The 12,358-nt window shown below is 43.0% G+C and overlaps 1 protein-coding gene across 3 annotated transcripts in view; it reads left to right on the top strand.

Moving 5' to 3' along the window:
• The window catches only part of SLC12A4 (solute carrier family 12 member 4), a 47,445-nt gene extending 43,324 nt beyond the window's left edge, over positions 1–4,121 (top strand). For 2 of the 3 annotated variants that reach the window (XM_071440410.1, XM_071440411.1), the window contains 2 exons: positions 2,517–2,650; positions 2,966–4,121. In XM_071440410.1, coding sequence (XP_071296511.1) covers positions 2,517–2,650; positions 2,966–3,057 — 226 coding nt within the window. In that variant the 3' untranslated portion in view covers positions 3,058–4,121. Of the gene's footprint in view, positions 1–336; positions 352–2,516; positions 2,651–2,965 lie in introns of all 3 variants that reach the window. The other variant, XM_071440409.1, reaches the window with a different exon arrangement.
• The last annotated feature ends 8,237 nt before the right edge of the window (positions 4,122–12,358 follow it).

Genomic DNA, 12,358 nt, shown 5'->3' with positions numbered 1-12,358 from the left:
GACTTGGAGCAGCATCTGTGTGTGATAAACCCTCTGAGAGTTGCTGCTGCACTGGAGCACTGGCATGTAATAACAGCTGGGGTACTACCACTGAAGAGTGAGAAGTAAAGGTCTATTTTGGCTTTGTGTAAAACTGTGTGAATCTCCTGTGACTTCTCTGATTTCCTACATCTCACATGGAGAACTCAGTCAGTTTTGCATACTTGGCAAAGTTCCAGATTTTTTTTTCCCCCTCATAAATCAGAATTCAAATCTGTTTTAGGCTGAATCCTACTGTAGAAATTCTGCTGAATTTGGTGTTAACTACCTGTACTTTTTCCTCTTCCATGCTTTCAGAGGGTGGGAAATCGTGTAAGTTTGTTATTTAAATTAGAAGTACATTAAGATGGTTGAGAGGAAAGACTTCTTTTTTTCAGATAAAAGCAGGAAAACTGTGTGTACTGATGGAAGAAAAGGCACTAGAGTTGAGCAGTCTTAGCAATGTTTTAAAGGGAGCAGGATTAGCTACTTAAGCTAAGTATCATTATAAGTAGGATGTAACAAACTACAAGAGTTGTCCTGATGAGAACTAAGGATAGAAAACAATTCCAGTCTGAACCTATCTTCCTAAGCAGAGTATGACACAAGCAGGAGGAAACATTACTCATTTAGAGAAGCTCTCATTGCACAACACTGCTAGGATATTAGTTCTGGCACTTTCTGGGCACTAAACAAGCCCTTTCTTGTAGCCTACACCTTCAGATCACTGGGGAGATGCCAGTTTGAAATATCACCTTAGAGAAAACCACATGTTTAGTTTTCTGTTTCCTTTCCAAAACTATACATAGCTAACAACTGCTACATTCCTGCTGCTGGTTTTTTCCTCACTTCCTGTAAACATAATCTGGCCTCAGTGTCGTCCCTGGCTTTCTGAAGCTGATGTGGTGAAGACAGATCCTTGATCCAAATTGAATAAGAACATGGAGTAACAGAGAGGTAATTCACAGTGGGTAAATTATTCTGTTAGTGTAATAAACATGGTTCTTCCCACCACATCTTCGTTCTGTGCATATAAATTATTTCTTTGCAAATCTGAATATTCAGAAGAGCAGCAAGGTTACTAAAGAGTTTCACTCATCATGCAAAGCTGAACCAATTAAAGCACAGATTCATATTTCATTTGTTTCTACTAATACTTATTTTTATTACATTCAAATGAAGACAAAAGCTCAAGTAGAAAAGCCTCAAAAGTATAAATATATTCTAATATATAAACTTCGACAAGTTTATTTATTTCTGTATTCCTTTTATGTTACCAAAATAATGGTTGATTTCCTGTAAGAAGGCTTGAAATCCCCAAAGGTTACTTTTGAGTTTTGTTCTTGCATGAATTGATGTTATTTTGTGTTAATATATTCCAAATAATTAATGGTTTTACCTCTCTTAGCCTGGATTGTTAGGGAGCGGAGGTGTGTGAGATTATGCTGCACCTATTTCCCTTTTCTCCCCTAACTTTTGAACTAAATGGCTACTCAAGTTTGAAAGTGTGATTGATATTTTAGAGACACCTGGGTAAAAGTGTTTCTTGTAAACAGCCAGTCAGAGAGGTTGATTAGTGTTCTGAAGGAGAGCTCAACATCCCTATAACCCTCCAGAAAAGCCCCTCACATCCAGCCTGCTCTGGGCTGCCATCCTGTGTTTCCCCATTATGTCACTGCAGTCTGTAGTGGCCCAGCCTTTCTCTGGAGATGCCAACTCTGTTCAGCACCAGGAGGGAAGTGTGCTCCTGGCAAGTGAGGCTGAGCATGGTGCTGCCAGGCCCCTGAGAGAGCTTGGTGCTGGTTCCCCGGCCCCTGAGAGAGCTTGGTGCTGGTTCCCAGGCCCCTGAGAGAGCTTGGTGCTGGTTCCCAGGCCCCTGAGAGAGCTTGGTGCTGGTTCCCAGGCCCTTGAGAGAGCTTGGTGCTGGTTCCCAGGCCCCTGAGAGAGTTTGGTGCTGGTTCCCAGGCCCCTGAGAGAGCTTGGTGCTGGTTCCCAGGCCCCTGAGAGAGCTTGGTGCTGGTTCCCAGGCCCCTGAGAGAGCTTGGTGCTGGTTCCCAGGCCCCTGAGAGAGTTTGGTGCTGCTGGGGCTGGAGAGGTGCCTGTGCTGCCCAGGGTGAGGGCTCCTGGCAGGGCTGTCTGCATGGAAGGCCCTGCAGTCACAACTGTGCCTGGTTGAAGAGCACATCCCCTCGTGCAACTGGGTTCTAATTTCTTATGCACCACTAAATCATCTTTATCAAGAATGCTTTTTGAAGAGAGTGTAACTTTCTAAACTGGACTTGGCTCCAGAGATCTTAAATTTAAGACTAGCTGTACCTGAGTAAATCTGGAAAATGTCTTATGTATCTTCATCATAAAGTTTGAAGGAAATCACTGTGTTGAGTTGACATTTAACAGGGTATTTAGGAGATTTGAGTGTGCTTTTAGAGGACCTTTTTAATAATTCAGTGCTCAGAGGTGTGTTTCTAACAGTGAGTGTGAATGTGCTTCTCCTACAGGAACCAGTCCAATGTCCGAAGGATGCACACAGCAGTGAAGCTCAATGAAGTCATTGTAAATAGATCCCATGATGCCAGACTTGTGCTCCTCAACATGCCTGGTCCTCCAAAGAATACTGATGGAGATGAAAACTGTATCCTTTCAGGCAAGGCCTGGGCCACACAGAAGGTTTTTCTTTAATCTCTTGGTTCTCTTGAATTCATTTGGCCACCAGTGCTGTTGAGCTGTAATATGTGACAAAGATTTCCCTGAGTGGAGGGTACTGGCTTGTGGCTGTAAGATAGTAATTGCTTCAAGGAAAAAGTGCCACAAACTCACAGTATTTTGGTCCTTCGAGGGGTACCTGCACTAAGTGAGATCAGAGCTGAGGGCTGCGAGCTGGCCCTGGTCTAACCCCCACTGTGTGTTTTGGTTTTGATGCTTTTTGTCCTTGACTTTACTGAAACAGACATGGAGTTTCTTGAAGTCTTGACTGAGGGTCTGGAGAGGGTACTGCTTGTGAGAGGTGGTGGCAGAGAAGTCATCACCATTTACTCCTGATTTAGAAGCTTCTAGCCCTGGGCTACATTTTCCTTCTTGGCCATTACGGACATTCCAGTTTTAAACAGAGAAGAAAAAAAGGTTTTTTGCCTAACTTTCTCCTCATCCAGTCCTGTTCATTGTTTTTCCATTTGCAACATACATATCTTTTGGGATTGCAGTATTTGTTACACCATCCAATTTGCAACATAAATTGTGAAGCTGCCACATTATTCAGTTTCTGCTTTGGTACCCCAGCATTTGTGCATGTAGTTTTAACACTAAACCTATTTTTAGTCAGCACTGCTATGTGCAGTATTTTTAGTAACTGTATGTAAAGTTAGGACATGAAAGCCAGTTACTGTAAAAAGATTTAAAAAGCTTTTTATATTAGGTTTGGGGAATAGAAGTGCATTATATAGCAGCTAGTTTCTGCTGAAGTTCAGCTATAAAGCATTTTCTAAGAGCACACTGAAGTAAGAGAGGACTGAAAAAGCTTTCCTTTTCTGGGTTTATTTCCAGAACTAAACTCTCAGTATTGGGTAAGAATTTATACTTTTAATACATTTATTGATAGAGATTTAAATAAATTATGTTGACATAGTTGAAATTATGTATGTAGCTTGCTAAAAGTTTTGTTGCTTCTGAGACTTCAGGTTCTGTGAGGCCAGATCCCTATTTATTTTTGTATTTATTTGTCAGAAATATTGGATATGCAGATGCAGACTGTTTAGGAGAACAGAGATCTCACAATAAATTCTGAATCACCAGTGGATTGAAGGACCAGTCCTGTGCAGTTCTTCCATGCTTTAAATTCTTTGCAGACCATCCATCAGAAGTACTTTGGGCATGTTGGAGTCCCGTGTAGAGCCAGGTGCTGAGCTGCACACACAGCCATGGGATTGCACTTGCACAAGTACAGGGACCTGCTTCTTCATTGTATGCTTTATGCCCTTAGAGGGAAAAGAAGAAAAGAAGACCTACATTAACCAATAAGTCTCTGGAGATTTTATCAAGCCCATTAAGTTGTACTTTATGTACAGAACATTCGTATTTTTTCAATAAAATGTTGCATACACTTTGAAGCTGCTCTCTGTTCTGTGTGTGGGGTGGGGTGGGTTGTGCAGGAGGAGCCCCTGCCCTGCCCTGGTCCAACACTGGCACTGCTGGACCCAGCAGGTGAGGACCAAGGGGCTGGGTGCTCAGCCAGATGGCACAAATCCTGCACGGGGGAGCTGCCAGCTCAGACTTGAGAGCAGCTGGGTGTGTGTGAGGAGTGAAACCTCTGGGGCACTGCCAGCACCCCCAGCCACACAGAGCTCTGCTCCTGTAAACTATTGAACACACACAAACTGCTATACCCTCAAGATTTCTGTGTCTGGGAGAGTGGTGATATCCAAAGCAGGGGCAGGTGTGAACTGACATCCCAGGGTCCTGGAAGAAAGGAAGGGATTGAGCCATTTCTGTCCCATGGGCTCTGGCTAGGTGGTGTGCTCTTCTGCTGTGGTGGTACTGCTGGGTGTTTCACTGATCACAGCATGACCATTTGTCTGAGAGATCCAAATCTGAGAAACTATCCAGGCTTTTATTTTGAATAACTTCATAAAAATGCTGTTCATAGGGGTTTAATAGTTAAAGCCTGTTCTCTCTGTAAATATACCTGATGAGATCAGGATGGTATTCATCTGTGCCAGGATCCCTTTGAGACAACAGCCAGGAAATATCTCGGGGGTGTGCTCTCTATTGGGTAGTTTTTTATTTTAACAGGTCTTTGCTTTTTTGATTTTGAAAGCCAAAATTAATATAATGCTTTCAAACCAATGAAAAGAATAAAGCTTTCTTATTTGGAACTACTGTGCTATTTGTACAGATTATTTTTACATCTTCAGAGCACTGAGTGGTGCAGTGCAAGTGTACAGCAATTTTGATAGTTAATACCTATTTGCAAACATTATTTTATAGGAGTAATAATATGAGATCTTTTGTTCTTCAGACTTCTACCAAATGTGATCTCATTCAAGCACTCTGAGAAATACATCCACCTTCTCCTTATGAAATTTTATGCAATTAGATGATGACTCCACCTCACAAAAGGATTTCAATGCCATCTGTTACCTGACCCAAGTCATCTGTTTGTGGCTCATTGTGTTTTAACATCAAAGCAACCAAGTGAATCTCTTTACAAATGCAGTAGATTGGGTTTTCAGAGGCGATTAGTCTCTGTTGGGGACTAAAAACCTTCACACTAATTCAGCAGTGTGGGGACCCTAAGGGTTTTAGAGATTCCAGTTACGTAAGCCTTCATTATATCCAGCAGGTTCATAATAAGCTCCTCTGAGACTTTGTTCACAGCACTGGAAACAAAGTAGCATGGAAAAGTTTGTGTAAGAAAAGATCACTGGAAAAAAAGGTAATTTCTATGTGAGTCATTTTGAGGATACCTGAATGGTCATCTTCCATTTTTGTTCCTATGCTAGGACCTTTTCTGTTAAAGAGATGAGAACACAGCAACTAAAATACAGCGTGTCAGAGCTGATTTAAACTCTTCACCTGTTGGTATAGGGAATTGCACTTATAACATGAAGGGTGCAGCTTTAATAGTGAGTCATTACAGACATTCCTGTGGAAGCACGGAGATCACTGCAGTGTGAGAGATCCCTTTGAAGTGTGAGAGATCCCTTTGCAGTGGGAGAGATTGCTCTGCAGTGTCAGCAATCCCTTGGCAGTGGGAGAGATCGCTCTGCAGTGTGAGATCCCTTTGCAGTGTCAGAGATCCCTTTGAAGTGGGAGAGATCGCTCGGCAGTGTGACAGATCCCATTGCAGTGTCAGGGATCCCATTGCAGTGTCAGCGATCCCATTGCAGTGTGACAGATCCCATTGCAGTGTCAGGGATCCCATTGCAGTGTCAGCGATCCCATTGCAGTGTGACAGATCCCATTGCAGTGTCAGGGATCCCATTGCAGTGTCAGCGATCCCATTGTAGTGTGACAGATCCCTTTGCAGTGTCAGGGATCCCATTGCAGTGTCAGCGATCCCATTGCAGTGTGACAGATCCCATTGCAGTGTCAGCGATCCCATTGCAGTGTCAGGGATCCTTTTCCAGCGCGTTCCTTGCGCTCTCCCCGCGCGGCCCCGCGGAACGGCTCTGCCGTGCCCGCCAGGGGGCGCTGGCCGCCGCCCTTGGCGCTCCCGGAGCGGCTCCGGCCGGGATCCCCCGTGTGCGGATACAGATCCGCGTGTGCGGATACAGCCCCGCGTGTGCGGATACAGCCCCGTGTGTGCGGATATAGCCCCGAGTCTGCGGATCCCCCCGTGTGTGCGGATACGGTCCCGCGTGTGCGGATATAGCCCCCAGTGTGCTGATATAGCCCCGTGTGTGCGGATATAGCCCCGTGTGTGCGGATACAGTCCCGCGTGTGCGGATATAGCCCCGAGTGTGCGGATATAGCCCCGAGTGTGCGGATATAGCCCCGTGTGCGGATACAGTCCCGAGTGTGCGGATATAGCCCCGAGTGTGCGGATACAGCCCCGTGTGTGCGGATATAGCCCCGTGTGCGGATACACCCCGTGTGTGCAGATATAGCCCCGTGTGTGCGGATATAGCCCCGTGTGTGCGGATATAGCCCCGAGTGTGCGGATACAGCCCCGTGTGTGCGGATATAGCCCCGCGTGTGCGGATATAGCCCCGTGTGCGGATACACCCCGTGTGTGCGGATATAGCCCCGAGTGTGCGGATATAGCCCCGAGTGCGGATCCCCCGCTCCGCTCCGGGAGCGCTCCCTGCGCTCTCGTGCGCTGATAGCCAACGAAACGCGCGAGGTTACAAAAGTTCCACTTTCACTCTCCTCCTCCCCCGTCCCCGTTTCCCATTTTCTCATCTGCGTCATCCGTAACAATGTTTGCTTCTTCAGTAGTTCCCCTGGGAAGGGAAATGTGCCTCGTGCTTTGCTCGGGAGGTCGCAGGTTCCCATTCCATCCTGGAGTAAAGATCCCCCTGAAGAGCCGCTGGCTCGGGTCACGTAGGGCATCTATAGGCAGATGCTGCCAATACAATGGGCTGATGTGCTGCCTTTCCCTGGGGAGTGGTTCCCCTTGCTCTGGAATTCCCTTGTCAGACAGCACAGGCAGACCCACAGCAGGTGGTGGGTTTTGGGAGAAAATTCCCACTGGAGCCACAGTCTGTACTCCAAGCTCTCTGAACAGAATACACCCTGCTAGTGGACAGCTGACTGAAATGGAGTCAGCAACATGTGTCCAAAATTCTCTCTCCACTCTTGAAATAGTGCAGGTAGGGCTCTTGCTGCTGGGAACAGCATCATTGAGGACACATCTCTTCCTCTAAACCCCTGCCTGTTTTGTGCTGGCACGAGCAGCTCTCCAGCCATGTAGCAATGGATGAGGCCATGCTTCTTGGCTGCAGGGTCAAGTTTTGCCTATTTAAACTGCAGCACTGGATGTGAGATAGAACTTAAATGTCTGGCAAAGTCAGTTCTCATAAACTGATGCTTTTTAGGAACCAAAGAGACAATCCAGCACATGTTTTGCCTGCCAGCTCCAAGCTGGGGCATGTCCTTTTAATGTAGCTTCTTCTCTTGCCAATAAAATACTACTGCTAGGAGAAGCCAATATTGTCCATAAACCTCCAGACATAAAGAACTCTCCATGGTTCAAACACAGCCAAGTATCGGAGGGATTTGAACCATGGCTGTCATAGTGCAGGGGATGGATCACACTCAGAGGGAGGATTCAAGGGAAACACCAGCTTTGTATTTTATTAGATGAGATTGGCCTGTCCTTGGTATGTCTGCAGGAGGTCAGGACAGTGAATCTGACTGAAAGTCCAACACAACCCAGACATCTGAGTTTCAAAAAGCAGTACCTTTGAAAAGCTCTTCTCTTCAGCAAACTTTTATTATTTAATAGTTGAGGTGAACCTTCCTCAACAAATGCTGATTTCCATGTGCCTTCATAGAAGAGTGTCCGTATTGTACTGACTGTGATTTATATCACACATGCTTATGATGTATTTGATGTTGTCAGTGCTAAAGATGAGCAGTTCCTCTCTGACAATTCAGTCCTCTGCACTGTGTGTAAACAAGAGGAAAAACCAGTAGCCAGCAAAGCACATGAATATAAAATAGTTTGTAGAAATAGAAAAAGAAAGAACCCCGTGTCCAGAAGCTTATGGACAACCCTGTTATTGCTCCTCAGTTTCTTGTAATTGGTTTTTGGGAGATCAGTTTTGCTTGAGTCATGCATTTACTTCTACAGAAGACCCACTCTCAATCTGCAATCAACAAGGATTATAAAAAATCACAGCTTAAAATTATAAATTTGAGACTTTTTACAGGTAACAAGCTAGCAAGTCCTATAAAAGTGGTATTTGTCAAACTTGCCTCCTCTACATATCCAAAGACAAAGGATTTTCCTGTTACATGTCTGAAACAGTTTGCTTAATGTAGCAAAAAATTTGACCCTGCTCTTAAATTTACAGTTATGATTAAAATTTTGATTTGCTTTCCCTTAAACAAATAGCTCCCTCTCCCCAAACTGGTTAATAAGAAACCAGTTGCTGAGGCTTAAAAAAACAAGATTCACTACAGGAACCTTATAGATCTAAGTGGAATATGTAAATAGTTCCCATGAAAATAAGCTGGCTGCAATCAGGACTGAATATATTTTTATTTGGCTGCTTTCATGTCCTTCACCAGGATCCACACAAGCTGTCCCCACAATATAATTCTTTGTGGCTTATCTGCTCTTTTCTCTTTCAAGGACAAGTACAATCAGCCTCCTCAGAGGCCAGCTGTGCTGGGGTAAAGTGTGGCCCTGCTTATTGTTTATGGACTTTAACACAACTCTTGTCAGAGTGGCTTCAGCCCTGTTTTTCATAACAGTGTGTTTTGTTGGGCTCTACTCGTTACCATTGTCAACAAATTGCTTGCATTTATGGAGGTATTTCTCACCTCAAAAGAGCCTGTTGAAGTGGTCAGTGAACTAAAATGTGGTCAGTGAACTAAATGAACAAACTGAAAATAAAAAGCAGAGAGAGAGAGAGAGACTGGCTTTTCTCTAGCCTGTCTCTTAGGTGATTCTGTTTATCTCTCATGCCCAGTTTTTAACACATTAAAGTTAAAGCTGTGTAAGACTCTGCTGTGAGCAAATCTTAGCAGGTATGTTAGTATCAGAGTAGTGCACAATTTCTATAATGCTGAGGGTTTTTTTATTCTCAGATTTTAAAATCAGCTACTTCAAACAGGCCTGATTTACTTCTTGTGTTTGGAGACAGAACCCACCCTTCATCTAGTTTATTCTTTCTGCTACCTGTTGTGTCAGCAATTAATGAAAACTGGCATAAGCCCCACATAATGGGACAGAACAGAAGTATTTTACTTCAGTATCTGTACAGTCATACATCCTAAAAAAGCACACTGAGAGTGGATAGTCTTGGAACTCAGTACAGCCGTAAGTGGCAAAGTCCAATTCTGATTTTTGCATCTTTTGCTGTCTCATGCACAAAACCTCCAGACTTTCAGATCTAGTTAGTTGAAATGTGTCTGCAAAGATGAGTACTTCTGGAGAGGAAGTGGAGGAAGGGTAGGTATGTGATGTAAGAATACCAAGTCATAACTTCTAGACCACGTGCACTCTAAGGCATTGCATTTATGTCTCCCCATTTTCCCCTCCCCTTTAGCTTTCCTCTAATCATAAGAGTGGCCTTTGTTTTCCTGAAACACCAATTTTGCACCAAGTCAGAACAAAAATGACAGTGGAAGTGACAGAGGTGCTCTTTCTATTATTTCTCACCTACACAGAAGGAACAGGTTACAGAAAACTTGTTGGGAGACTGAAGTTAGAGGTAGTCTTATTTCTGTGCTAATTCAGCTCTGTCAGTGAAGGCTGCAGAGAAAACAAATCCTCTTAGAATTCACAGTAGTTGTTCAACTGGACATCTGTGCTTATGCCAAGTTTATTTCAGCAGGACTATGTGTGGGGTGTCTTTTCATATTGAATTCAGTATTGCGGGGTTATGAAATTACTAAATTTGCCTGTATGATTTTTTAACTAATACAGCAAAGTGCCAATGTTTCATCAAGTTACATTTAGTGTTGCAATCCAGTTAGAGAGAGGCAGCTTTTAGTGCAGAGTCTGTAAGGAGGGAAAAGTCACTCATAATCTCTTCAAAGTCTAACACGATTAAGAGACTGACCCTCCTCACACCAGGCTTAAGTACCAAAATCTAATTAGAATGTCATTACTAGCCATATGCCCACAATCAAATCCTGGGTACTCCAACTTGCCTGTCAGTATTTTTAGGGAAACTCAATAATGTGTTTAAATTGGCCAAACAGTGGCAAATCTTAGAGAAGACAACTTAGAAAACAAAAAATTTAGAAGTCAATAGTCCTACAGATAAGATGCACAAAGGAAAAAGTTCACATATTTTAGCAGGGTTGACCTTCTGTTGATGCTGACATTTCTTTTGCTTTAAAATACTAAAATTAGCCAGGAAATTGATCTCACTTTTGTAACTAAAGAGTCAGACACACTTCAACCCCAGATGACCAAGTCATTTTGTATACTGGCATCATCAAAGCCATGCCAACCTTTACAAAGAGACTCCAACTGCAAACCTACTGCAGTCAGGTACCTGCTCTGTGACATCTATACATTTCTTGGAGATGGTTCACAGAAATTGTTGAATTCCTCAGGATACAAAACTCAGGTGTCATCATCTTGGTCTGGGCCAACTTTTCAGTTAAATGTTGGATTTTAAAATGAACACTTGACCATCAGCTTAAAATCAGAAATTACTCCAAATGCAATACTGTGAGTCTGATTTACTGGACTAAAATGGAACTTGGATGAAAATTGGAGTACTCTTCATGGGTTATTTTTACCACAAATAGAACAAACAAACAAACAGAAACCCTAGCAGCTCACAGGTATCACTGTTAAATCAAAGGAAGACGCTAGACTTTTTCTTGTTTGAACTCCTCACCATGATTAGGAACTTCCCGTGGCAGCACAAATACATGATCTTGCTTGTCACTTGATACTTGATACTGCCTGTTTTACAACTGAAAACAAAGCAGACACTAACAGTCTGTGAGTCCATCTTCTATTTTATATTATTACACCAAAGGGGAAGGTGCCAGGGGTCGAGAGAAGGCTGTTACTGGGTTTCTGGTTCTGTTTGTTGTTGTTTGTCTGCCTTGTTATACATATACATATACATATACATATACATATACATATACATATACATATACATATACATATACACAAGCAAAAACTGTGATTCTTTTTCCCATATCTTTTCCTGAAAGCCATGTAATTTTGAAGTTATAATAATTCAGTGGGAAGAGGGGTCATATTTCCTTCTGCAAGGGAAGTTCCTCCCTTCCTTTGCAGACACCTGTCTTTCAAACAAAACCACCTGTGGATGCTGCTAACAGTGCCTTCAGCTGACAGCTGCTGCTTAGAGATGTGCTATCCCAGTTGTCTAGCAGACTCTTTTGTGAGTTCTTGAGCAGCCAGGATCACAAGAAGTATCTGCTGAGTTAAAGATGATTTAACTCACACAGAAAGTCTAGAAAGAAACAAATATAGAACAGGAAATTGCTGCTTTCAATTCCTACAACAGGCCCTATCATTTGATAATGTAGTAACCAGCAGTCCTTTGCTTGATTGACTTCTAAACAGTTATTGCATAATCTGTTCCCTTGTTAGACCACGTGCACACTTAGGAAGTAAAAGGCAGCAACTTCTGGTTAAATACTCAAGTTCTAGTTTGTCTTAAAAAACAAAAACTACAAACAACAAACTAAAAAACAACAACAAAAAAAAACCCACTACAACAACAAACAAGCTTCAATTGCTTTTCCAACAGTGAGTAAACTGTATAAACAGTCTTGTTTGTCCTTTGTACATGTGATTAAAAGAAAATGGAGCTCAATTCCCTCGGCTGAAGCAGAGCAGATGAAAAGCACAGGGAAAGATCTGCTTCAGAAGTAGAAGACTCAAGCTTTTCAATGTGCCTGCAAGAAAAGGGGAAACTGCAGAATGTATCAGTTATACTTTGGTATTGCTTCCTCTTACAATGTCATATTCTCTATCCAGGGTGAGCTAAAGGGACTTTAATCTCTATTGTAAACACTTCTATGGAGTAGATCTCGTGAATTGAATGTAAATTCTAGAAGAACCCAACAAAACCAACACTTCCTCTATGAAATTTCCCAGCAATTAGAAAGCTAATCTCAGGGTTAATAAAAGTGGTAAACTACGCACTCTTGAATGTGGTGCATGTCTACAGGCCAT

This window comes from Agelaius tricolor, unplaced genomic scaffold (genome assembly GCF_023055355.1).
Source record: "Agelaius tricolor isolate 1412-34295 unplaced genomic scaffold, bAgeTri1.0.p SCAF_15, whole genome shotgun sequence".
Taxonomy (NCBI): Eukaryota; Metazoa; Chordata; class Aves; order Passeriformes; family Icteridae; genus Agelaius; species Agelaius tricolor.
The sequence above is the reverse complement of the archived record's forward strand: the minus strand, read 5'-3'. Positions and strand labels throughout refer to the sequence as shown.